This window comes from Microcaecilia unicolor, chromosome 2 (assembly GCF_901765095.1).
Source record: "Microcaecilia unicolor chromosome 2, aMicUni1.1, whole genome shotgun sequence".
In the NCBI taxonomy this organism is placed as follows: Eukaryota; Metazoa; Chordata; class Amphibia; order Gymnophiona; family Siphonopidae; genus Microcaecilia; species Microcaecilia unicolor.
The window spans coordinates 547787753-547814987 of record NC_044032.1 but is presented as its reverse complement, the minus strand read 5'-3'; the positions used below and the strand labels follow the sequence as shown (position 1 = coordinate 547814987).

At 44.5% G+C, this 27235-nt stretch overlaps 1 protein-coding gene across 1 annotated transcript in view; it reads left to right on the top strand.

Moving 5' to 3' along the window:
• The first annotated feature begins 669 nt into the window (after positions 1–669).
• Positions 670–27235, top strand: part of GABRG1 (gamma-aminobutyric acid type A receptor gamma1 subunit) — a 154144-nt gene continuing 127578 nt past the window's right edge. Inside the window, 4 exon segments of the mRNA XM_030192633.1 lie at positions 670–925; positions 7429–7505; positions 7508–7576; positions 15334–15401. Coding sequence (XP_030048493.1) covers positions 822–925; positions 7429–7505; positions 7508–7576; positions 15334–15401 — 318 coding nt within the window. The 5' untranslated portion in view covers positions 670–821.

Sequence of the window (27235 nt, the reverse complement as noted above, 5' to 3'; positions counted from 1 at the left end):
AGCGGTCCTTTTTCTAAAACCGTGGATGGGCACAGTGCTCATTCTTCCCTCACATATATTTTCTTCACCCCACTTTTCTTTTATTGCTCACCTCCAACTCCATTTCCCTGCCTCCAACTCCTTTTCCCTCACTTGCTTCTCCCCTCTTTTAATTCTCCCCACCTCTTTTCCTCCTTCATATTCCCGTTTTGTAAATCTCCCCCTTTCACGGTATTGGTATTGAGGAGTCGGTGGTAGCGATTTTGTCAACATTTTTGAACCTCCTTCCTTTTCCCCATTGCAGCTTTCCCCAAATCCATTTTTTTTAATAGAAAATGACTACAGGGAGTCGGTGCATTACCGACAGGCACACTAGTAAGCACCGTACCAACCGCTAGTCCTCCGCGCCCGGTCTCGACAGAAAACGCGGACTATTAACTAGGGGCTAGTGCGGCGCGCGCGCGTATCCGGGCGGGCCGTGTGTCCCTTCAGCGCCAAAGAGAGAGCTAGACCTGGACCTTCTCAGCCCTCCAACCAAAAGTGAAGGGGGGACGAGCTCACTTATTTAAAAAAATATATATATAAGAAAAAAAACCCAAAAGCTGTTTGTTCCCCCTTCTACCTTTTCAGACCAGGTTTCGTATTATAGCGAGTTCCTCCTCCAAAGGGGGCTGACTGGCGCCACACTTTTTGAGGCAATTTGTGCAACAACCTGCTAAGCCCATTGGACGCGCGCAGAGGCCTATCTGATTAATTCTACTCGCTTTTTTCCCTCCTGACACGTCGAAGTCCGTTGAGAGAGTGAAGAGGAACGGACGGACGGAGCATTCGTAAGGATAAACATGGAAGGTTGTTTGAAACGTACATGTTTCTCTCTGAGTCTGTGCGGTCGCTCCTCCAGGATGAGATTCTTGCTGCTGCTCTTGACTGTGGGCTTGAGAGGCTGGTGAGTATCAGAAACCGGCGGGCAACGCTTTGCAATATTAACCCTCCGAACACTTTACTGTAACAGCGTAGGAACGGTCTGATCTATAGAATACTTTCGTTTTCTCTCCACTCCTCCTTTTTTTTTTCCGCTTTGTTGCCTGTTGAGTATCAACTTTGACTTGCGTCAGTGGACCTGTCTTGCCTGTTGCTGCCTTTGCGCCGCTGAAAACCTACCTTGTATCCAAACGTAGCTTACCAGACCCTTTTCTAATCATATCTTTTACCATTCGCGTTGCAAATAAATGTATCTGAGATGGGTAGTAATGGCTGTCAAAATACACAGGCGGACGGCATTAACCTGCACAACTGGGAAACAAGAAAACTAAAGTAAAACTTGAGTAAGACGATTTTGATGGACTATCTTTTGCCTAGCGGATTTGTTCTGAGACCGAAACAACTGTCTTTACAGCTTCCTAGTTATTTTCCCCCAAAGCTTATAACTTCATGCACATATCTATCTTAAACATGATCGCACTCATCCAGCGGTTATATGTGTGTGCATTTTTGCTTAAATGGATTAGGCTTACTCTACCAGTTGCTCCCTTGCTAATTGTTCAGCTGATGTCGTCGTACCGATTTCAGACGACGCTCTCGTTTTCGAGGCTTTTACAAATAAAAAAAGAAAAAAGTTTTTATTTCCTGATCTTTTTTTTTTTTATCTCAAGATAAAAATATCTCCAGAGCAAAATAAATTTATTCATACTTATATACCGCACATCTCACTGGTAATTGCTGGGAAAACAACTATATTTGTGTCAACAGTATGTTGTTTTACGTTATAAAATATTCTTTCGGTGAAGTGCCGTTTTCCACAAAACATCACTATATGTCAGAAAATAAACTATGAAGAGAAAAGCTGTTTTAATCATTATTCCATTTAAAACAGAAACGCCCCCTTTCTTACAAAGAAAAATACAACTTAAGTGACTCATGTTGTATGGTATAATTGACATAAACAGATTTTTTGCCACTTTTCGCAATGTCTATTATTTGATTCCATTATTTTATGTATACAATTGGAGCCATACATGCACTCATCAGAAAAGTTAAAAGAGCTGCCTTTTTCGGACTCTCATTTGTACATGATCCCATTGGACTGGATGTGGAGAATCAGGATCAAAATCTGACAGAATGAATTATACAACTTTTTTTTTTTTAAGCCAAGGCCTTCTCCTTATTAATAGAAGTATTTGGAGAGGCATATTTTAAAGTAGTGAGCACTGTTCAACTATTTTTCCAGAGAACAAGAGTCCTTTTGGTTCCAGTTGAAGTGTATTATGTGGTTCCATAGTAACATAAGTCTTTTGTCTTGAGTTCCATGTTTTATCATTTTGTAACCAGATTGAACATTCCACATTCAGCCAGTGCAGCTTTTGAATTTCTTTGCTGGATTAATAGTGACTCACAAGTGCACCTCAAAAAGCTACACTGGCAGGAAGTGGAGTGTTCAATCTGATTAAAAAGTTCCTTCATATCAGGCCATGCTGAAATACTACTGTTATAATTTTGTAATTCATACTATTTCACTATATTGTCTTGATAGCAAACTGATATTTTATGTTTCTTTGTGATGTTCATCCTTAGTTCTGACATGTTTTTTAAAAATTGTAAGTATACATTTCCCCAGTAAAACAGTATTGACATGTGCAAAGAAATAGGCTAATATATTGTTTTTAATTTATTGCAAATGCTTTCTTTTTGTATAATCACCCTGATGAAAAGTACAATGCAATCTAGTCAGGTGATTAACAAAGGAAATCTTTGTACCAAGATTGTGCTGAAATGGAAATATAGACATGTTGATATGTACTGTATATATTATATAAGGGAGCCAAACTGCATTTTACATTAGTTATTCTAACTTGCCAAGTACTTTTTAAAGCTTTTCTGTGCCTTAAATGATTTAGCTTCAGTTTCCATTTTTTTCAGTTCTCTAAAAGATAATTTTGCAGATTGTTTCTCTTTAAGAAAAGCAGTATTGTTACAGAAAAATGACTAATTCTGATTTCTAATACTTCTGTTATTTTGACTTATTTTCAACAAAATATATATTAATACTGAGTGCCACTTTTAACAGTTGAAGAATAAAGTTGGACTAGATTTAAGTTTTGTTTAGACGCAGTTTTGAAATAATTCATCTTTTGCCAAAGTATTTCATTTCATACAACTTCTAGAAACACAATCACTGCAAAAAGAGTGGTAGAACTGTTGTGTGAAAATCCTGCCGCACTTTACCATAAGATTATGCTCAATTTCACTACATGTTCAGGTAGTTACAAAAAATAAAGTTTTGGGACAAAAGATGTTATATTTTGAAATTTTACAAGCAAAACCTTCTACACTTTTGCCATTAAAAGGGAAACATTACAAAAAAACCCCCCCAACTTTCCATACGGGGTCAGATCAGGAGTTCTTCAAGATCAGAATCTTGTTTCCACCAGTGGCTAATCTAGGTCACAAGTACCTGAAATAATCTCAGAAACTAGATGGATTCCATGCTATGTACTCCCATGAATAAGCAGTAGCTTTCCTCCAAGTCTGCCTTGTTAATAACAGTTAATGGACTTTTGCTCCAGAAACTTGTTCAAACCTTTTTATTAACATAGATATGCTAACTGCTTTTACCACATGCTCCAGCACTGAATTGCAGAGGCTAATTCAACATTGAAATACATTTTTTGATTCTGTTCAATATATTTGTGAGTGACATTGCCGAAAGGTTAGAAGGTAAGGTCTGCCTTTTGGACACTCTGGAGGGAGCAGAAAACATGAAAAAGGATCTGCAGAAGTTAGAAGAATGGTCTGATGTTTGGCAATTAAAATTCAGTGCTAAGAAGTGCAAATTGATGCACTTAGGGAGTACAAATTCAAGGAAGACGTATGTGCTAGGCGTTGAGAGGCTGATATGCACAGACAGGGAGAGAGAACTTGGGGTGATAGTATCTCAATATCTGAAGGTGACGAAACAGTGTGACAAGGCGGTGGCCGTAGTCGGAAGGATGCTAGGCTGTATAGAGAGAGGTGTAATTAGCAGAAGAAAGAAGATGTTGATGCCCCTGTACAAGTCGTCGGTGAGTTCCCACCTGGTGTATTGTGTTCAGTTTTGGAGGCTGTATCTTGCTAAAAATGTAAGAAGACTTGAAGCGGCCCAGAAGAAGTTGACAAGAATGATATGGGACTTGCACCAAAGGACATGAGAAAAGACTGGAAGACCTGAATATGTGTACTCTAGAGGAGAGCAGGGACAGGGGAGATATGATAGAGACGTTTAAATACTCTTCCAGAGAAGAGTGGTAAAACTAGAAGACATCAATTGAGTTTGTGGGGGTGGTAGACAAGAGTAATATCAGAAAATTCTTTTCCACGGAGAGGATGGTTGATGCCTGGAATGCCCTCCCAAGGGAGGTGGTGGAAAAAAATCTGTGGCAGAATTCAAAAAGATGTGAGATGAACACAGAGGATCTCTAATTAGAAAATGAATGATATAAAAAACAAAACTTAAAGGGTTGCATATATTTTGGAATGTCAAGTGGTGCTCAGATGGCAACTCTGGTGGCGTCAACTAAGGCCAGTGCTGTGCTGGTTTGTACGGTTTGAGTCCCGCATATAACAATCTGGTTTAGGATGGGCTGGAGAGAGCTTTGATGGAAATTAGTAATTTTGAATGTGAGGACAGTGCCGGGCAGAATTTTACCGTCTTTGTCCTGCAAATGACAAGACAGATTTGAATAGGCTAGAGTGGGCTTTGACGGCAACTCCAGTAGTTGGAACATAAGGACAGAGCCGGGTGGACTTCTGTGGTCTATGTCCCAGAAACACCAAACAAAGACCATGATCAAGTATATAATATCACATTCATTGTTGATTTAAATCTGTTGTGCAGACTGGATGGACCATTCAGGTCTTTATCTGCCGTCACTATGTTACTGTATGTTACTAACTTTATGATGTGTCCCTTAGTCTTTATACTTTTTGACAGAGTAATTAATTGTAAATAAAGAGTAAATAATTGATTTGTGTTTACTATTGCATGCCAATTGTACTACTCCTTACAACTGGATCATCTCTGTTACACGTCGTACCATACTCTGTACCTGTACCTTACCCTGTTCTATCTCTATGATACTCTGTACCATATCCTGTAAGCCACACTGAGCCTTCTACCGAGTGGGAAAGAGCGGAGTATAAATGCCATAAATAAATAAATACCACCCATGATTTTATAGACCAGTATCATATTTTCCCTCAATCATTTCCCCCCAAAGCTGAAGAACCTTTGCCTCTTTAGTTTTTCCTCATAGTGGAGATGCCCAAAGAAACTAGATGGCAGTAGAGCAAATCACAATAAATAAATAGATAGATGTGAAAGAAGAAACAAATGACTAAGCAAATCAAATATGGCAGTCAGATCCTGATGAAAGGTTAGCAGTATAGTACAATATCACCATCATTATCCTCTCGCACCGAGGATATATCTCCAAGTGCTACCCAGGAGGGAAAGGTTAGAACAGTTGTTGTAGTTGGTGATTTGATCATCAGGCATATAGATAGCTGGGTGACTGGTGCGCGTGAGGATCACCTGGTGACTTGCCTGCCTGGTACGAAGGTGGCAGATCTCACTCGTCACCTAGATAGGCGTTTAGATAGTGCTGGGGAGGGGCCAGCTGTCTTGGTACTTGTGGGTACCAATGACATGGGAAAAATGTGGGAGAGAAGTTCTGGAAGCCAAATTTAGGCTCTTAGGTAGAAAGCTCAAATCCAGAACATCTAGAGTAGCATCTTCTGAATCGCTACCCGTTCCACACGCAGGACCCAAGAGACAGGCAGAGCTCTGGAATATCAATGCGTGGATGAGACGATGGTGCAGGGAAGAGGTTTTTAGATTTGTTAGGAACTGGGCAACATTCTGGGGAAGAGGAAGCCTATTCCGAAAGGATGGGCTCCACCTTAACCAGGGTGGGACCAGGCTGCTGGCATCGGCATTTTAAAAGCAGATAGAGCAGCTTTTAAACTAGAACAGGGGGAGAAGGCCGACAGTCGCTCAAAAGCGCATGGTTCGGGATAAGGTATCTTTCAAAGATATCACCGAAACAGGGAAGATATGGTATCCTGATAGTGAGGTTGCAAAAGAGACTGTAGTAGATCAGGTGTCCTTAAATAAAAATCAGACAAAAGATTGCAAATTAATACTGTCAAATACTGAGCATGATGTAAATAGAAACAACAAACACTTCTCAGGTCACCAAGTAGACTTTAAAGTGTCATTTCTAGTGATAAGAATATATTGGAGATAGTATAAAATAGTATAAAAGTTTGACTGATTATTAAGTTTTGGTTATCATTTACTACAGTGGGAGGAAAGAGAGCAAGTTATTGTAGAAAAAAAAAGACATTATTTTTGTGGGTATTCTGCTGTGTCTGTGGTTAATTGTCTTACCTTTCACCCTGAAGGAATCATTTGACCATGTACACCATATGGGTTTTTACAGTTCTCTTTGTTACATTTTGTTTAACTGTTTATCGTATTCAGAGGCAACAGTGTGCAGATGCCTGCTTCATTCTTGTTTGCATGGATGACTTATATATTAAGATTAACCCCCCCCCCCCCCCTTATATTCAGTCGGGCTGCGCGGTGACTGTCTGATATCGACGGTCAGACTGGATATTCAATGCCAGGCCATATCCGGCGACTGGCATTGAATATCTGTTTTCATTTTTCACCATGGCAACTTAACCCGTTAAGACAATATTTAGCATTAACTGGTTATATACTTAGGGGCCCTTATACTAAGGCACGACGAAAGGTGGCCAGCGCTGGTGTAGGTGCGTGTTTTGAATATGCGCATGTCCATTTTTCAGCATGCCTGGAACAAAGGCCTTGTTTTTGTGGCCGAAAATGGATGTGCGTCAAAATTAAAAACAGCGTGCATCCATTTTCGGCCTGAGTCCTTACCACCACCCATTGACTTAGCGGTAAGGTCTCACGCGCTAACTGGGCGGTAAGCATCAGTGCGCGTAAACAGCTGATTACCTCCGGGGGGTATGCGCCACGCGGTAGAAAACAGAAAATATTTTCTACCATGTGTTTTGGACATGCGTCAAAAATGGAATTACCACCCTGAGCATGCAGTAGCCAGGCGGTAGTTTCAATTTGATGCACTTTGGACTCGCGTAGGCGTCTATGCGACTTAGTAAAAGGGACCCTTAGTGATTAAAGATAGGCCTTCTATTTATGCAGCCTATTTTAACAGCAAAACATAGCCAGTTTGGTGCTGAATATTTGTACCTAACCAGTTTTGTTGTGCAATGTAGCCAGTTAGTGGCTAGCCACTAATCATGAATATTCAGCAGGAGATAACCACTATTGCTGGTTAAATAATTTTGATTATCAGCCAGTAAGTTTCTAATATTTATTTTCCTTTTATAATGCTGATTTTTTTTAATGATGTTTTGCCCCATTAGTGCTGATAAAATAGATGATGAAGATGATGAAGACCTAAGTGGGAACAGAACATGGGTATTATCACCAAAGATCCATGAGGAGATGTCACACACATTCTGAACTCCTTACTTCAGGGATATGACAATAAACTTCGTCCAGGTATAGGAGGTATGTAAACTTCTAAACTCTTCAAAAAGAGAATGTATCTAGGGATCTATGAATCTACTATGACTATGCTTACATTACAGGCCAGAGTTTTAATCTCATTCTAGTCATTTTACTTCAACTTGTTTTAAATGTGGAAAGTATGCAGAACTTGGCTTATTGAGTCCTGTACAACTCTTACACACTCATCCACATGTACAAAAACAAACAAACACAGACACACAGAGAAGGATTAGAAATAATTATATGATTTCCCCACCATGCACTCTTCCTCCTCTGCTGTCACACCCCTATCACTACTACTACTACTACTACTATTTAACATTTCTAGAGCACTACCAGGGTCACGCAGCGCTGTACAAAAAACAAAGGAGGACAGTCCCTGCTCAAAGGAGCTTACAATCTAAAGGACAAGAAAGACAAAAGGACAAGGAGTGCAGACAGTCAAAAATTGGAACAGTCTAGATTTCTTGGGTAGAGGTACAATGGTTAGGTGCCAAAGGCGACATTGAAGAGGTGGGCTTTGAGTAGGGATTTGAAGATGGATAGGGAGGGGGCTTGGCGTATGGACTCGTGGAGTTTATTTCAGACATAGGGTGAGGCGAGGCAGAAAGGGCGGAGCATGGAGTTGGTGGTGGTGGAGAAGGGTACTGGGAGGAGGGATTTGTCTTGTGATCGGAGGTTACGGGTAGGGGCGTAAGGGGAGATGAGGGTAGAGAGGTAATGAGTGGCTGCAGATCGAGTGCATTTGTAGGTAAGTAGGAGAAGCTTGAACTGTATGCAGTACCTGATCGGAAGCCAGTGAAGTGACTTGAGGAGAGGGGTGATATGAGCATATCGATTTTGGCGGAAGATAAGGCACGCAGCCGAGTTCTGAACGGATTGAAGGGGGGATAAATGGTTAAGTGGGAGGCCAGTGAGGAGAAGGTTGCAGTAGTCAAGGTGAGAGGTAATGAGAGCGTGGATGAGAGTTCGAGTGGTGTGCGCAGAGAGGAAAGAGCGAATTTTGCTGATATTGTAGAGAAAGAAGCGACAGGTCTTGGCTGTCTGCTGGATATGGGCAGAGAAGGAGAGGGAGGAGTCGAAGATCACTCCAAGGTTGCGGGCAGATGAGATGGGGAGGATGAGGGTGCCATCGATTGAAATAGAGAGAGGAGAAGAGGGTTTGGGTGGAAAGACAATGAGCTCAGTCTTGGCCATGTTCAGTTTCAGGTGGCGGTTGGACATCCAGGCAGCGATGTTGGATAAGCAGGTTGATACTTTGGCCTGGCTTTCCGCAGTGATGTTTGGTGTGGAGAGATAGAGCTGGGTGTCGTCGGCGTAAAGATGATATTGGAAACCATGAAATGAGATCAGCGAGCTCAGGGAGGAAGTGTAGATTGAAAAGAGAAGGGTCCAAGAACAGATCCCTGAGGAACCCCAACAGAGAGCGGGATGGGGGTAGAGGAAGATCCATGAGAGTGTACTCTGAAGGTACTGTGGGAGAGATAAGAGGAGAACCAGGAGAGGACAGAGCCCTGGAACCCAAATGAGGATAGTGTATCAAGAAGTAGATTATGATTAACAGTATCAAAAGCGGTGGATAGGTTAAGGAGGATGAGGATGGAGTAGTGACCTTTGGATGTGGCAAGGAACAGGTCATTACAGACTTTAGTGAGTGCCGTTTCTGTCGAGTGTAGAGGGCGAAAACCGGATTGAAGTGGGTCGAGGATGGCATGAGAGGAGAGAAAATCAAGGCAGCGGCTGTGAACGGCGCGTTCAAGTATCTTGGAGAGGAAGGGTAGGAGGGAGATGGGGCGGTAGTTGGAAGGATAGGTAGGGTCAAGTGAAGGTTTTTTGAGGAGTGGTGTGACTACCGCATGCTTGAAGGAGTCGGGGACAGTTGCATTGGAGAGAGAGCGGTTGAGGATATGGGGGGGGGGGGGGGGGGTGACAGTAGCAGAGATGGTGTTTAGTAAGGAGGTGGGGATGGGATCAGAGGAACAGGTGGTGCATTTTGAGGAGGAGAGAAGTTGGGCTGTTTCCTCTTCGGTGATTTCGGGAAAAGAGGTGAAGGAGGCTTGGGTTGGTTGGTTGAGGGAGTGGGTTAAAGGGTGAAGAGGAGGAGGTGGCTTGGTAGCGATTTCGAGGTTGATCTTTTGCACCTTGTCGCGGAAGGAGTCAGCCAGAGATTGAGGAGAGAGTGAGGAGGCGGTGGGAGCGGAGGGCACTTTGAGGAGGGCGTTAAGGGTGGCGAAGAGACGACGAGGGTTGGAGCTGAGAGAATTAGTCAGATGAGTGTAATATTCCTGTTTGGCAAGGAACAGGAAGGACTGGAAGGAAGATAGCATGAATTTGTAATGACAGAAGTCACTCTGGGTGCGAGATTTCCTCCATACTGGCTTGACTTTCCTAATTCAGATGTGTATGGCATTTTCTTGTAAATTCTACTATTAAACCCAATGACTGAAATGTATAGCTTTCTTAATAGTTGCTATGTATGCTAACAGCTATTGGCTTAACCCAGTTGTTTGCTGTTGATGGCAGTATATGTAGCAAATCAGTGCTGGAGAAACACGGCAATACTGATGTCATGGGATGTCAGAACCCTGTTGTGAAACTGTAAAATCTGTCCTTTGAAATCTGTTGATGGTGACATGAAGAACAATTCTATAAAGGGGTGCACATTTTTATGCACCCAGAAGATGTTTATTTGGGCCCTTTTCTATAATAAAGGTAGGTAAATACCTGCTTATGTTTTTACATGTGAGTATTTAAGACAGCCACAGGGCAAGCATATACATTCAAAAATCCCACAATGGTGTGATTATTATCACATTTTTTTTTAGTGTATGCACACACCCACCCTTATACATAAACAAGCAGGCAGAGGGGTTTCCTCCACATACTGCCTAAACTTGTTTAGCCTGTGCTCCCGACATGTAAGAAAAAGGTTGATTTAAAGTATATCTCTGATATTTATTAACGGTTACTTCTCAGTTCCTCAAGTATCTACAGATTCAATTCAGTACCAGTGTGGACAATGATTTTTTCAAGTAGGAGAGAATGGTCAAGATGTGTTATAGCTTCAAATGTTTTTTTTGTTCATCAGGATTATCTGCAGTTCCTGAGGTAGGCAAACTAGCAGATCAGTATAATATCACAAAAACTTTATTGAATATACCGTATGGATATTATACTGATCTGCTAGTTTGTTTTCCACGTTGGATTTTGCAGATAGTCTGCCTTGTTGTTTTCTGGGTTCCTGAGGTAGGTCCACGGCAGTGATGTTGGTAATGATTCCATGGGCTCATGTTCCCATGCAACCACTTTAGCATGCTTACCTGTCTCAGGGGTGACAAAGTCCCAGGAGTTTGAAGTCTGGCTTCCCCTGACAGGTTCTGTCAAGAAAGAGCTGGCATGGTGGAATTCCCATCAGCGCTATCTCAAGGGAGTAGATTTGGAAACAGTGAACTGGCTGTTGATAACGAATGGCACCAGTCTGTTGGTCCTGTGGATAAGTCAAGAGATTTCCTGGTCTAACAGATGTCTTGAAGTAAGAGTCAATCATCTGGTTCTGGTGGAATTTCTTCCAGATGAAGAACAGTGATGTCCATATTCTGTCTGACAGTGCCACAGCAGAGGCATATGTCAATAAGCAGGGTGGCATCCAGAGTACAGCTGAGGCACAAAAGATCAGCCAGCTTTGCTTCTAGAGGAAGATGAATCTTTTGGTGCTTTTCACAACACATGTAGCATCTGGAATGTATTGGACTCAGGTGAATATGAACTGATTACAAATTTGTTCCAGTTGGTGGTGGATCATTAGGGTCAGCCTGTCTTCAAATTTACAGTGACTTGGCAGAATTTTAAAGTTCCCTGGTTTTCAAGCACAGGAAGGAGAAGTGCTGCTAGAATTGGCTGCAAGAGAGTCACCTGTATGCCTTTCCTCCGTGCCTATTCATTAGCTGAGTGTTCCAAAAGATGATTCACCATTTTCTGGTCATTCTCATAGCTCCAGAGTGGCCTCGCAGACTGAGGTATGCATTTCTGGTTCAGCTGTTGGTGTGGTCACCCCTGCAGTTGCCTCTGTGTCTAGGGATTTCATCATAATGTGATTTCCATGGAAGATCTGGGCCCCTTTTGGATTATGGCCTGGCCTTTGAGAGTATCCATTTAAGGTGCAAGGATTATGCTTTTTCAGTGATTGCACTGCAGCTGAGAGCATGTAGAGCCGCCTCTTCTCTGGCTTATGTTAGGGAAAAGTGTTTTAATTGCATGGGAGTTATTTTCTTGGTGAGATGAAATTCTAGCCAATCTGCCATTCTTAGAGAGACCTGACGAAGAAGGGCAACCTTCGAAAGCTAATCAAGAAATGTATTAAGTTATGTCCAATAAAAAAGGTATCATCTTATTTTCTTTTCCATGTTTTATTTTGTTTGATTTCTATTGATAACCTTAGAGAGACCTGGAACATGGCATGGCTGTCTGTTTCCCTTAAGGTTCAGGTGACAGTGTTGCCCTGTTTTAGATGTCAGGTGAAGGGGGTTTCTTTAGCAGACCATTCCATTATGTAGTTTCCCATTATTCCAGAACCTGTGGGATAGTTGTGTCCATCAACTAGCAGGTGGAGATAGAGAACTGAAAACTCAGCTGAGACATATCTCTCTTGGCATCCAGTCCAGCTCCTCAGTATTTTCTGTCTCCAGAAGGTGGATGGACACACTAGCCTCTGGTTCTGAGTGATTTGTTCCTAGTCCAGTTGGTCAACTGGTCCCCAGTTGAGCTTTGCAAGTGATTTTTGAGTCTGCAGAGAGATATCTGGAGGTTTTAGATCCCTATCTTTGGTGCCCCATGAACTTCTTCCCTCCCTTCACCTCTCCCCTGTTTCTTGTGGCAATCCTTTTCCAGCACAACAACCTTAAAAAAAAAAAAAAGGAGAAGGAAAGAGGTTTACTGGGAGTCTGAGACAGAATATCAGTCCTGATCCTTTTTCATTTGGGATAAGACTTGTGGAGACTGTGAGCTTGGCGGGAGCAGTTGGCAATAATAAGTCGGATTAAAGTTCGACTTACAACCGCTTGGAAGGCTGCAAGTTCTGCTTGGTGCAGTGGAGGGATCCTGATTCACCGCTTGGGACCGCGTTGTGCTGCACTTGTGACAGTAGAGGTGAATGGCGACTCCCGCAGAGGCAGTTCAGCGGTATTCCCACTGTGGCAGCCGCCGGCTGGCATTGGTTCACTGCAGTGTTTTCTAGCCAGGAGGACCACGGGACATGGAGGAAATGGTCGGTGGCAGCACATCTTTTGATTTGGTGCAGCATCAAAATATGCTGGGGAGTTCAGGCTCTCTGGCAGGGCCGGTGCACAGTTTCATGCAGGGGAGTGCAGGAATGGGTACCATTTTGTCAGGGCCAACTGGCAGTGAGGAACAGTCTGATCACGCACAGAGTTCAACCACCATTTTACAGCATGAGGGCCCAACAGAGCATTCTGTTGCATCGGTGTCTTTATCTACGTAAGTTATATTGTTCTTACACCAGGCTTATTTACTGAAGCACAGACAGAATTGCCGCAAGATGCTTCAGTTTATCACCTTGTTGCCCCTCCAATTTCTAAGAGATCTCGTTTAGACCTTCAGGAGTTGGCAGGTGAGACTATCTCTGCTTCTCCTTCCTGATCTGATGTGACCTCGGTCTGTTCAGAGGAGACATTGTTGAAGTAGCCATTAGAGGAGGGAGAGCTCCCTCCTGAGGAAGGGGATGATCTGAAAGTACTGACGTTTCATAAACAGGAGCTCAGTACTCTTGTTTCGGTGACACTGGTGGTGCTTTCCATTGAGGAGCCTTCTCCTTCAGTGTCAGAAATTCTATCTTTGTCAAACATGAGGGAGCTCGGAGGTCCGTCTAAGGGCCTTCTCGATGCATCTAGACATTCAGTATCTGAATACAGCAAAATGGGTCTCATGGGAAATGGGGCTGAGAGTGGGAAGAACCATGGCTTGCCTTTATCTGGTATTATCTACAACAACACCCGTCTTTTTCTTGCGTGCTGAGCCCCAAGGTGGACCCTAGCATCAGGTAACTATGATTCGGATTATTCTTTCCAATGTGCATCACCTTTTATTTGTGCACATTAAATTTCCTCTGCTATTCGGATGCCCCGTCTTCCAATTTCCTAAGGTCTTCTTGCAATATTTCACTGTCCATACGTGTTTTTAACAACCTTGAATAGTTTTTGTATCATCTGCAGATTTGATCACCTTACTCGTCATTCCGATTTCCATATCATACAGATCCCTGCAGCACGCCACTGTTCACCTTCCTCAATTGAAAGAAATGACCATTTAACACTACTGTCTATTTTCTGTTCATTAACCAATTCCTAATCCACAACCTCCCTTTGTACTTAAGATCTGACTTGTCTGTTCATAGTTTTAAATCTGTTTTGTCTAGCGTTTGGAGATGAAGATTCAGGACCTGTTGAGTGATGTTTTCATGTCTCTTATATCACTTACTTTGTTTCCATTCTTTGTATACTTGTGATATTGTTCTATTTAAATTGTAGTTCCTTTTCTTTATATATATACACTGTTTATCTTTTTTTGTTGTTGTTGCAATGTTAGCTACTCTGATCTGAGTACCTGGTTACAGAATGACTACCTGGTTACAGAATGATTGAACCTATTAAGTCCTTGAATTTACAATGGGCCCAATATTCAAACCATGGGAGGTAGCCTGCATAAGTGCTGTGATCGGTGCTAGACCCCAGATATTCAATGCCAGACTGTTTCCGGTGACTGGCATTGACTGTTTTTTTTTTATTTTTTTGGCTGGCTCAGACTTAACTGGCTAAGGACCTTGTTTACTAAGCAGCACTCTAGGCATGCTAGCATTTTTAGTGTGTTCTAAAAATTAGAGCACGCTAATGCTAGAGACATCCATATATTCCTATGCGTGTCTTTAGCATTAGGGCATGCTAATTTTTAACGTGCGCTAAAAACGCTAGTGCACCTTAGTAAACAGGGCCCTAAGTGAATTTTCAGCATAGGCTGATTAAGTTTTATAGCACCCAAAGATAAGACTGCTATTTAGGCGGTCCAATTTTGCTGTTAAACTTAGCTGGCCAGTGCTTGAATATTTGTGGATAGCCAGCAATATAACCAATTAGCTGCTATGCACTAACTGCAGATATTCAGTGGAGATAACCGTCTATCTCCCGTTGAATATTAGTGGTTAGCCAGCTAAATGCTATTTAATCATCCAGGAACTAATCATTTCTGGTTAAATAGCATTGAATATTGCCTAGAACGTTCCTGACTTATTCATTAGGCTTCAGAGCCTATCTGATGAGATATGCATGAAGTATGGTTATATTCTGTAATGATGATTGACAGACCTAAGTGGAATGAGTGGTGGCAACTGGTTAAAAAAATTGCATATCAAAAATTGCATTTGGTCAAGTAATATGCAGTGGAAGCAAGGGTTTGATAAATTCTGAGGTATAATCAATGGCTGGTAATTTTTCTTGCATGGGCTATGGGATGATTGTGTTACAGTTCCTGGTTAAAGAAAAAAAAGTGATATCATATAGGCTACGTGTGCTCTTGACATTTGAGAGATACTCTTAGCTAAATTAATGCAAGAGGAACAACCTGGATGGGTTAAGTAGTCTTTTCTTAGGATACCTACCATCTCATTATGTTTAATTATTTCATAGATCTTTTTTTACATACCAATAATCTTAGTATTTTTTTCTCTTTCCTTCTTTTTCTTATTACAGTGAGACCCACAATAATTGAAACTAATATATATGTTAACAGCATTGGTCCAGTGGATCCTATTAACATGGTAAGTTATGAAGCTTAGAGCAGAACTCGACAAATCCTGGTTGCCTGGGACCTAGAAATTGCACACTGGCACCTGGGATTTAATGCACCTCTGAATTTTAGTGTTTTTTTTTAAATTTTATTTGTAACTTTACCTGGCATCTGATATGCTTCTGCACCATGATTCGGCTTTCTGTGTAAGCTTGGGCTACGTGGTGCTTGAAGCTCGAGAGTCTTGAAGGACTTGAAACTACGAGCTCGACCTGAACTTCATGTACAACATGGCTAAAGTTTACATGAGAGCTGAATTGCAGCGGATGCTAGGAAGCATGCTGTTTCCTCTGCAAAGGCAGCTTGCAATGTGAGGGGAAGGTAGCACAGAAAGAGAGAGAGAATGTGGGTGAAGGCTGAGAGGTGGAGGTTTGAGAGAGAGAGAGAAATAAGTGAAGGCTGAGGTGGGGGGGTTGAGAGAGAGAGTGGGTGAAGGCTGAGGGGCGAGGTTTGAGAGAGAGTGGGTGAAGGCTAAGGGGGAGGGTTGAGAGAGAGTGAATGAAGGCTGTGGGGGTGGATAGAGAGAGTGGGTGAAGGCTAGGGGGTTTGACAAAAGAGTGGATAAAGACTGGGGGGTTGAGAGAGAGTGGGTGAAGGCTGAAAGGGTTTGAGAGAGATAGTGGATGAAAGATAAGGGGGTTGAGAGAGAGTGGATGAAGGGTGAGGGGGTTTAGAGAGAGTGGATGAAGGTTGAGGGTCAGGGTTTGAGAGACAGTGGGTGAAGGCTGAGGGGATTGAGCAAGAGAGTGAGTGAAGGCTGGGGAGGGGTTGAGAAACAGAGTGACTGGGTGAAGGCTGGGTGGGGTTGAGAGTGTGTGTGGGTGAAGGCTGGGGGGTGGGGTTGAGAGAGAGAGATTGGGTAAAGGCTAAGGGGTGGGTATGTGCGAGCGAGCAAAAGGTTGGAGGAGATGAGGGAGTCTGAAGGCTGGAGGGTTGAGAGAGACTGGGTGAAGGATGGGGGCGGGTATGAGCAAATAACATTCTGGGTGAAGGTTAGGGGTCAGGTATATACAAGTGAGAGAGAAACTGGGTGAAGTCTATGGGGAGGGGGTGCATGTGTTTGTGAGCTAGAAAGAGACTTCAAAGACGCAGGTTTTGGTGACCCGTGAAACAAAGGCAATTGATTCTTTTTTTCACCTATCTAGAGGGTGCTGTCACACAGCTGACAGCATAGGTTGGAAAGGGAGACTACAGACTTTTGCCAGTGATTTGCTGGAGTACTGTAAGAAACTTATTTACTAAAGTTTCTTTGCCAACAGACACAAAATAGGAAAAGAGCCCTTAGTAAGCCAGTTTCTAAAAGAGCTATTGCTGATTTGGAATGAGATTCCCTTTCCTCCCAACTTCACTGGGGACAATGTTGGAAGGAAGGGGAGGGAGAAGCAAGAGAGGTGCCTGCTGCTGGCACCCAAGTTTTTGGGCTGGGTCCTAGATTTTGTGAAAATTTGTCAAAGCCTTGTTTAGAGGCATTGTGTTTTGAAATAATTTTATTCCATTCTATTGATTTTTTTATATGTGCATATTCCATATCATCAAGCTGATCAATCCATAGACTGGTGGGTTGTGTCCATCTACCAGCAGGTGGAGATAGAGAGCAAACTTTTGCCTCCCTATATGTGGTCATGTGCTGCCGGAAACTCCTCAGTATGTTCTCTATCTCAGCAGGTGGTGGTCACACACAGCAGCAGCTCTGGCTAGGCCTCCAAGCCTAATCCTTAGGTTTTGTTGAGGCCTGGGGTTGAGGGCTCTTTTGAGCAAGTGCAAACCTGGTGGTGCCAGGTCCCTCCTTTTCTCCCCCCTCCCGCTGGCTCCGTTTAAAAAAAAAAAAAAAAAAAAAAATTTTAAACGTCTTTAAAGGCGTTTAATTCGACGTTTCTTTAAACGTTCATTGCAGCTACTCACTGGGACACCAGTTCGTTACAGCTCGGAGCGGCAAGCAGGTAATTTTACCTTTTTATAGCGGGCAGGGGGTTCCCCGATTTATCTCCTCGTGGCATATGGCGTCGGAGGGCGAGGGCGCAAAGGGTCGCTCCCCGGATCGCTGGAGCGCTTCTAGAGGGGATGCGGGGGTTTTACAACCTGATTCGCCCTTGATGGGTGACAGTTTAGTGACCGATGAATGTCCCGGTCGTTCCTCCGGCGTGGCGGTTTTTTCCCGCCATAAACGCCCATCCCCCGCTCCTCGCCTCCGCCATCATGGCCGGCCACGCGGCTCAGACGGCTTCTTCGTGGGCCGCCCTTGAGGTTGGAGACATTAATGCCATGAACGCCCTTAATTTGGGCGACGGCACAAGCGGCTAAAGTTAAGCGCCGTTCTTCCCGCGCGGCTCCTTCGCGGAGTTTCGCGCCGGACGCCATTTTGGATGCGCAGCATGTCTCTCCCCCGCTATTGCGAGCGCCGGTTGAGAGTGCGTCTAGGGCTGTTGCCCAGGCTGCGGAAGTGCACAGTCTGGGGGGTTTCTCCCCCGAGTTTGTTTTGCTGCTGCATCAGGCTTTCCTCATACAAAACGCTGCCCCTGCTCCCTCTTCTGATAAAGAGGTTGAGGTTCCCAGAGGTAAACGCCCTCGGGTTGATTTCCAGGCCTTGGAGGACTTTGTCTCCTCCGATGTAGATGAGGGCAGCGTGTCTGAGGTCTCCCAACGGTCCTTTGCGGATTCCTTGGAGGAGATAGATCCCCGCTCGGATGGAGCGGATGACCCCTCTGCAGCGCGGCTTTTTAGCCCAGAGGATTTGCCCAACCTGTTTTTACAGGCCATGGACACTTTGAAGATTTCCTCTCCGGAGGACGTCTCTCCCTCAGCCCCTGTTGGCTCTGCCATTATGCTGGGGACGAAGCGCCCGCCTAGATCCTTCCACGTGCATGATGCCATGCACACCTTAATTGCGGCTCAATGGGATGTCCCGGAAACGAGCCTTAAAGTGGCTAGGGCTATGTCCCGCCTCTATCCTTTGGCTGTGAGTGAACGTGAGGCCTATCTGTGGCCTACCGTGGATTCTTTAATCACTGCGGTGACTAAGAAAACGGCGTTGCCGGTGGAAGGTGGCACGGCCCTAAAGGACGCCCAAGACAGAAGATTGGAGGCGGCCTTAAGGTCGTCCTTTGAGGCAGCTGCTTTAAGTTTGCAGGCCTCAGTTTGCGGCTCCTATGTGGCCAGGGCATGCCTGACTATGGTGCAGCGGGCTTCCCCCTCGGATCTTTCCTTGAGGGCTGATTGGCCGGCCCTGGAATCGGGCTTAGCCTATTTGGCAGACTTGCTGTATGATGTCTTGAGAGCCTCAGCTAAAGGCATGGCTCAGACAGTCTCTGCGCGGCGGTGGCTTTGGCTGAAACATTGGTCTGCTGACCACGCCTCTAAATCCCGCCTGGCTAGATTGCCTTTTAAAGGCAAGCTGCTCTTTGGGGTCGAGCTGGACAAAATCGTGACCGATCTCGGCACGTCTAAGGGCAAGAAATTTCCAGAGGTCAGGGCTCGGGCTAGTACTCGTCCCGGTACCTCCAGAGGACGGTTGCTGGAAGCCCGTCGGTACCGCCCGGGCAAGTCGGGTTCCTCTGCCCCCTCTTCCTTCAAGAGGAATTTCTCCCCCAAGCAGCATTCCTTTCGCAGAGACCGCCGTCCCGGAGGTGCTCCCTCCGGTCCTCCCCCAGGGTCTCGTACCCAATGAAGGGGCCTTGGTCCACGCCCCAGTGCAGATTGGAGGACGGCTGTCCTCGTTTCTGGGCGAGTGGACCACTATAACCTCAGACGCGTGGGTGCTGGAAGTCATCAGAGACGGCTACAAGCTAGAGTTCTGCCAACCCTTAAGAGACGGGTTTGTACTCTCTCCCTGCAAGTCTCCGGTCAAGCTGTGGCAGTGCAGCAGACCTTGGACAACCTGATCCGCCTGGGTGCGGTCGTTCCGGTGCCAAAAAATCAGATTGGCAAGGGACGTTACTCCATTTACTTTGTGGTTTCAAAGAAAGGAGGTTCTGTCCGGCCTATCCTCGACCTCAAAGGGGTCAATCGGGCCTGGAAAGTGAGGCACTTTCGCATGGAGACTCTCCGCTCTGTTATAGCGGCAGTGAAGGCAGGAGAGTTCTTGGCTTCCTTGGACATCAAGGAAGCGTACCTGCATATTCCCATCTGGCCTCCTCTCCAACGCTTTCTGCGTTTTACAGTCCTGAGACGACACTTCCAGTTCAGAGCCCTCCCTTTCGGGTTGGCTACTGCTCCGCGGACCTTTTCCAAAGTAATGGGGGTCATAGCGGCCTTCCTGCTAAAGGAAGGAGTACAAGTCCATCCTTATCTGGACGACTGGTTGATCCGAGCCCCCTCTTATGCAGAGTGCGGCAGAGCTATGGACCGGGTAGTTGCTCTTGTGAGCTCCCTGGGATGGATCATCAACTGGAAGAAGAGCCAGCTGCGCCCGACTCAGTCCCTGGAGTATCTGGGAGTTCGATTCGACACCCAAGTGGGCAGAGTGTTCCTGCCAGACAATCGGATTGTCAAGCTTCAGGCTCAGGTGGACTAGTTCCTAGTAGCCTCTCCTATTCGGGCTTGGGACTACGTGCAGCTGTTGGGCTCTATGTTGGCCACGATGGAAGTAGTGCCCTGGGCCAGGGCTCATATGAGACCACTACAGCTATCTCTGCTGCTGCGCTGGACTCCGATGTCGGAGGATTATGCTGTGCGCCTTCCCGTGGACCCAGCAGTGCGCAAGGCGCTGAGCTGGTGGACGCAGACAGACAAGTTGTCTGCAGGATTGCCTCTGGTGACCCCGGAGTAGATTGTCGTCACGACAGACGCCTCTTTGATGGGCTGGGGAGCCCACTGCTTGGGAAGGACAGCGCAGGGGCTCTAGTCTCCTGCAGAGGCAAGTGGTCTATCAACCTCCTGGAACTCAGAGCCATTCGGTTGGTGTTATTGGAGTTCATCCCGGTACTGGTGTTGTAGCCTGTACGGGTCCTGTCGGACAATGCCACGGCTGTGGCCTATATCAACCGCCAGGGAGGTACCAAGAGCGCCCCTCTAGCCAAGGAGGCTATGAGTCTTTGCCAGTGGGCGGAAGCGAACCTGGAGCAGCTTTCAGCGGCCCACATTGCCGGAGTCATGAATGTCAAGGCGGACTTTCTCAGTCGCCATACCTTGGAGCCCGGAGAGTGGCAACTATCTGCTCAGGCGTTCTTGGACATCACGAAGCGCTGGGGCCAGCCGAGCCTAGATCTGATGGCGTCATCGGCCAATTGCCAAGTGCCGCGTTTTTTCAGCAGAGGACGGGACCCTCGATCCCTGGGAGTAGATGCTCTTCTCCAACAGTGGCCGACACAAGAGCTCCTCTATGTGTTCCCGCCCTGGCCCATGTTGGGCAGGGTGCTAGACCGGGTGGCAAAGCATCCCGGCAGGGTAATCCTGGTGGGTCCGGATTGGCCCAGACGTCCCTGGTATGCGGACTTGATCAGGCTCTCAGTCGACGATCCTCTGCGGCTGTCAGTGGAGCAGGGCCGGTTACATCAGGGTCCCGTGGTGATGGAGGATCCCTCTCCCTTTGGTCTTACGGCCTGGCTATTGAGCGGCAGCGTCTGAGGAAGAAGGGCTTCTCAGACAAGGTCATCGCCACTATGCTGAGAGCGAGGAAACGCTCTACTTCTACTGCTTACGCCAGGGTTTGGCGTATCTTTGCAGCATGGTGTGAAGCAGGCTCACTTTCTCCCTTCACTGCTCCAATTTCTTCAGTGTTGGCGTTCCTGCAAGAAGGTCTGGAGAAAGGCCTGTCGCTCAGTTCCCTTAAAGCCCAGGTAGCGGCTCTGGCTTGCTTCAGGGGCCGCCTGAAGGGTGCTTCCCTGGCTTCGCAGCCAGATGTGGTGCGCTTTCTCAAGGGAGTTAATCACCTGCGCCCTCCTCTGCACTCAGTGGTGCCTGCGTGGAATCTCAACCTGGTGCTAAGAGCATTGCAGAAGCCGCCTTTTGAACCCTTGTCGAGGGCATCTCTGAAAGACCTGACGTTGAAAGCAGTCTTTTTGGTGGCTATCACTTCAGCCAGAAGAGTTTCCGAGCTCCAGGCGCTCTCATGTCGTGAGCCTTTTCTGCAGTTCACTGAGGCAGGAGTGACTATTCGCACAGTGCCTTCCTTCCTGCCCAAGATTGTTTCTCGCTTCCATGTGAATCAGCAGCTCTGTCTCCCTTCCTTTCGTAGGGAGGACTACCCAGAGGAGTACTCTGCTCTTAAATATCTGGATGTGAGACGAGTCATCTTCAGATACTTGGAAGTGACCAATGATTTCCGGAAATCGGATCATCTGTTTGTCCTGTTTGCAGGTCCTCGTAAGGGTCTGCAGGCTGCTAAGCCTACAGTGGCAAGATGGGTCAAGGAAGCCATTGCAGCGGCTTATGTGGCCGCGGGGAAGGTGCCGCCTATCCAGCTGAAGGCTCACTCCACGAGAGCTCAGGCGGCCTCGATGGCAGAGGCCGGATCCGTCTCCTTGGAAGAGATATGCAAGGCGGCAACTTGGGCTTCGGCTCATACATTCTCCAAGCATTACCGTTTGACTGTGGCTGCACGGGCGGAGGCCCGGTTTGGAGCTTCAGTGTTGAGGTCAGGGATTTCAATGTCCCGCCCTGGGTGAGTACTGCTTCGGTACATCCCACCAGTCTATGGATTGATCAGCTTGATGATATGGAAGGTAAAATTATGTATAATCATACCTGATAATTTTCTTTCCATTAATCATAGCTGATCAATCCATAGCCCCTCCCAGATATCTGTTCTGTTTTTATTCTGGTTGCATTTCAGGTTCAAGTTTAGTCTTCAGTTATTTCAGAAAGACTTCGTGTTCAAGTTCTTTCACTTGGATTCTTCAAGAGTTGAGACGAGTTTGTGTTACAGTGAGCTGCTGCATTCCTCTCCCCTCCGTTTTACGGGGCTGGATTGAGACATAAATTCTGCCGGCACTCCCTCCCGCTTCGTGCGGCTGTAGGGCAGCTTTGTACCCCTCCCGCTTCGGCGGTGTTAGGGTCAGTCAGCTCCTCCCGCGGTTGCGGTTGCAGGATAAGCCAGATCCCCCCGCATCGGCGGGTGTGGTGTCCCTCCCCCGCTCCGCGGGGATGAGCTGGACGGATTCCCCTCCCCCACTTGTGTGGGGATGAGCTGGGTTAATTCCCCTCCCCCGTTTCGGCGGTGGTGAGCTGGGCAGAGTGTCCCTTCGTGGGTGTAATTCTCTAAGTGCTGAGTCCTGCGGATGGAGCTTTGATATCGACATACTGAGGAGTTTCCGGCAGCACATGACCACATATAGGGAGGCAAAAGTTTGCTCTCTATCTCCACCTGCTGGTAGATGGACACAACCCACCAGTCTATGGATTGATCAGCTATGATTAATGGAAAGAAAATTATCAGGTATGATTATACATAATTTTACCTTTTGTTTTGTTTGAATAAAGTAGCACATTTTTATATGAACTGATCTGAAATTAGATGTAAACTTCTTGTAATGAAAATGTGCTACCAATGACAAAAGGGACAGTGATAAAGCACTTTCTAAAACAGAAGGCTTCTAGGTAGAAGACTATATAAAAGCGTGAACATCCATGGCAGCATTCTTGGAAATGTTCCTAGTTTTCATGCATTGCCCCAGAGACAGACTGAGCTGTGGTGTCCCGAAATGTGAATAAGATAATGGTGCATGGAAGAGGGTTTTAGATTCCTTAGAAACTGAGGAACGTTTCAGGAAATGGGGAGCCTATTCCAGCAGGATGGACTCTACCTTGACCAAAATGAAACTTGGATGTTGGCACTAACAACTGAAAAAAGTACACACAATGGCTGCAAGCTAGGCTGTGCTGGCAAGCATACCATCATGTTATGTACCTTCATGTCCTTCAACTCACTGTGGTTTTCTCAAAGATGAATAAAAGACTCATCTCTTTCAAGTAGAGGTTGCCTCTTACCTGCATTGAGCCTAATGAATCATTTTGCTCAGTGTGCATTCTAGTGAGCATTCCTGATGGCAATCGCCTTCCCTCATATTTAAAATATAATTTAGCCCATGGAAAAGAAGAGTCGAGGCTGGGGCAGTTGCAGCTTGTTGACAACCAGAGGGAGAGGAAGCAGTTAGTACCATATGGTTTGGCTGAAGATGCCATAACAAATGTAGATGGATCCACTCGGTCTGCTCCCAAAAACCCTATAGAGAGCCTTTCTGACAGACCTGAGATTACAACTGCAGAAGTTTGAGCTTTATCTCTATCAAGAAGCAGTATGACAGTAATAGCCATATTGCTGGTGATATTCACCACACACCAGCGCTCTCTAGAAATACCAACAAGATCAGGTTGTCAGAGGAAATCATGGAAATATCCTGCTGATTACTCTTTCTTCAAAACGGGTTTAAAATAAACCCTGGATATTTCTTAAACATTTCTAAACCAAACTGTAAAATGTAAACCAATACTGCAACTGTAAAGCAGAATGAAATTTGTAAGCCACTTTAAACTGAAACTTGTTTTTGGATTACAGTGGGATACAAAACTGCATAAATAAATAAAAACTAATTAATTTTCCTCCACCTAATAGTATTCTATAGGTTTTCCAGTTTAACATGAATAACCATGTCATCTTTGATGAACGGGGTTGCATTAGTCTTAGCTTCTATCATCATAGACTCTATAGATAGTAATTTAGCATTGTTCTTAGACAACTGTGTATTATATAATTGTTGATTCTATGCTTTAATTCTTTTACTTGCTCAGTATTTGAGAGAACTACATAGAAAGGGAACTTATCCAAGCCCACAACTGCCCACTAGATTGCCTCCAATGAAATAATGAAAAGTTTATCCTAAGAAAAAGATATTTGAGCTCCTTGAAGGGGGCCTGCACAGCATCATACAGGCTGGAAGGCCCCAAAACACATGGATGTGGAGAAAAGAATCACTGAGACAGTTAGACCTCGGTCAGATCTTTTAGAAAATTGAGCCCATTATGTGTATGAAGGAGCATTTGATAAGTAAGGAGGTAATTCTTTTTAGGGAAATGGGACTTGATATACTGCCTTTCTGAGGTTTTTGCAACTACATTCAAAGTGGTTTACTTATTTTTGTAAAACAAAAAGTGAGGAGAATCGGTGAGAATACCAACACTTGTATATTTATTTAAAAATAAAAATTAATAATTAAAAATTGGCAATGTACATTAAAATGACCCGACACGGCCGTGTTTCGGCCAAAAGGCCTGCCTCAGGGGTCTTTACAACCTTGGTAGATGTAACTCGGAATGTATACTCCAAGGGAACTGTCAAAACACGATCCACTTAGATCTCCTCTCTTCAAAAGGGTATATTTAAAATATATAATAAAAGGCAAAACGGGCTTGTAAATGCTCCTCTCCGAAGAGCTGTCTGCTAATTGTGAAATATTGCCAATTTTTAATTATTAATTTTTATTTTTAAATAAATATACAAGTGTTGGTATTCTCACCGATTCTCCTCACTTTTTGTTTTACATCCCACGGTTCCGTGAGGGTTTGCACCTCCTTTTTTGTTTTTTACTTATTTTTGTACCAGGGGCAATGGAGAGTTAAGTGACTTGCCCAGATAAGTTCACTGCACTAACCACTAGGCTACTCCTCCACTCCAAGGGGGCACCTTGTTAAAGTGTCTTTTAAGGTGCCTACTTTGAGGCTATTTTATAAAGGCAAGTGCATAAGAACAGAAGCGTTGCCATACTGGGACAGATGGCCCATCAAGCCCAGTATCCTGTTTCCAACAGTGGCCAATCCAGGTCACATGTTACCTTGCAAGATCCCAAAAGAGAGAACCAGATTTTATGCTGCTTATCCATAAGCCATCTTTTTTTTTTTAGGAAACTTATTCAAACCTTTTTTAAACCCTGCTAAGCAAACTGCTTTTACCACATTCTTTCACGATGCAGATGAGCTTATAATATGAGTATATTGTGATAAATCTTTTGGGGGCTTTATTTTGTCCACTTTATAGTTTTTTAAGTGTTAAATTATTCACCTTGTATTTATACATTCAATTATTTATTTATTTCATTTGTGGATGTATTTTACTTTGTGATATTTATTTATGTATTAATTGTTTGTATTCTATTTGTGATATTTAGACACATTGACCCCTGAAACTGGCATTCATGCCAAAACACACATCTATGTTGGGTCCATGCTTAGGACTGTTGTATTCTCTAGTGGACTTTATACGGCAGTCGGACATACACAGTTTTTGTTCTATTGTTGTTTTATGTCTGTTGATGGATATTGACATACCTAATGGATTTTATTAAATTATTATCAACCTTTTACCTCTAGTGCTTCTTTTTTTCCTGTGCTGGAAACCTGTGATCTATCCCTACTCACATTGACTCTGCTGTTATCCCTTCATACCAGTAGGTGGAGGTAAAGAAAACTGAATTTTTCCAGTGACATCATCAATATAAGCTGGGGTGCTCCCTGAAACAGTACAGTATTTTTCTCTATCTTCAGCCACTCCCAGGTTCATGGTCTTGGACCATACCTGGTTGAGCATGGATCTCAGCTATGCAGCCCTCAGTCACATTTCTTAGTGCCACTGAGTGAGGCCTTGCCTGGGGGGTGCTGATCCCCATCTCTCTACCCTTCTTGCTTGTACACCCTGGGTGTATTCCATGGGCTCCCCTGCAGCTTCCTGATTTCAAAGTTTAAGAAAAAATTTGACCTGGTTAACTTTATTCTCTTTTTAAAGGAATAAGGCTACTTGTTAAAAAAAATACAGACAGGGAAATAAGACGGTGTTTCTGTTGGCTACCAGATCTGCAGACCCTATTATGTCGGAACCCTTTCCTTTTCAGATGATTCCATGTCCTTACGCATGATCTCAACTTTCTGCTAAAAGTGGTGTCTTTGTTCCATGTAAAATCAGGAGTTAAGCTTGCCCTCATTTGCCTCGGAGAGCTCGGCGTCTGTGAACCGGAGGCTGTACAAGCTGGAAGTTTGGAGGATGCCCCTCTAATATCTGAAGGAGACAAATTAGTTTTGTCTCTCTGGGGTCTATTTGGAACATAAGGAGAAGCTCGGGCAGCAAGATAACTAGGTATTAATTTGATATATGTTCTATTTGCTATGAGTAAAACCTTGAAGTCAGTGCAAAATTTGACAAGGATCCAGTGAAAATTAATAAAAAGTGGTGTAACATGGTCTCCATGATGAACATTTCCCAGAACGCGAATTACAGTATTTTGTAGTGTCTAGCCACCACCATAAATATGTAAGCATTCTCAGTCCTCACTCTACACAGTCTGTGTTTCTTTGCTGTCCTCAGGAACAAGAGTATCTATAAAATTAAAAACATATCCTAATACAAAAACTTATAAAAGCTGCTTGGACTATTGAATGAGCTCCTTTGGGGCAACTGAGATGAGTTGTTACTAATTAGGCGATATACTCTGTTAAACCTGATTTATCTAGTTTAGAATAGGTAGGTATTTTACCTCTCTACATAGCTTTCAGGATTTTGTTGTGCTTGTGCTCAAAAGGATTTTTAGTTGCACTTATAAACTTTATTCAATGATAGAAAATATATATATCATTCATTGATCTTTTGAATTTAGCCTTTACTAATTCTTGTAGGAAATATTTTTTAACAGAAAGCATTGTGGATGCCTGGAACTGTCCCACAAGAGGTTGTGATAACAAGAACAGTGACAGAATTTGAGAGTGTGTGAGATAAACACAGAAGAACACTATGTAGAAAAATGATGGAATCCAGTTAAAGCAAATCTTAAATGACCTCATAACCGTAGTGAGCTTTGATGGCAGAGTGCCAGATTCAACTCTTTC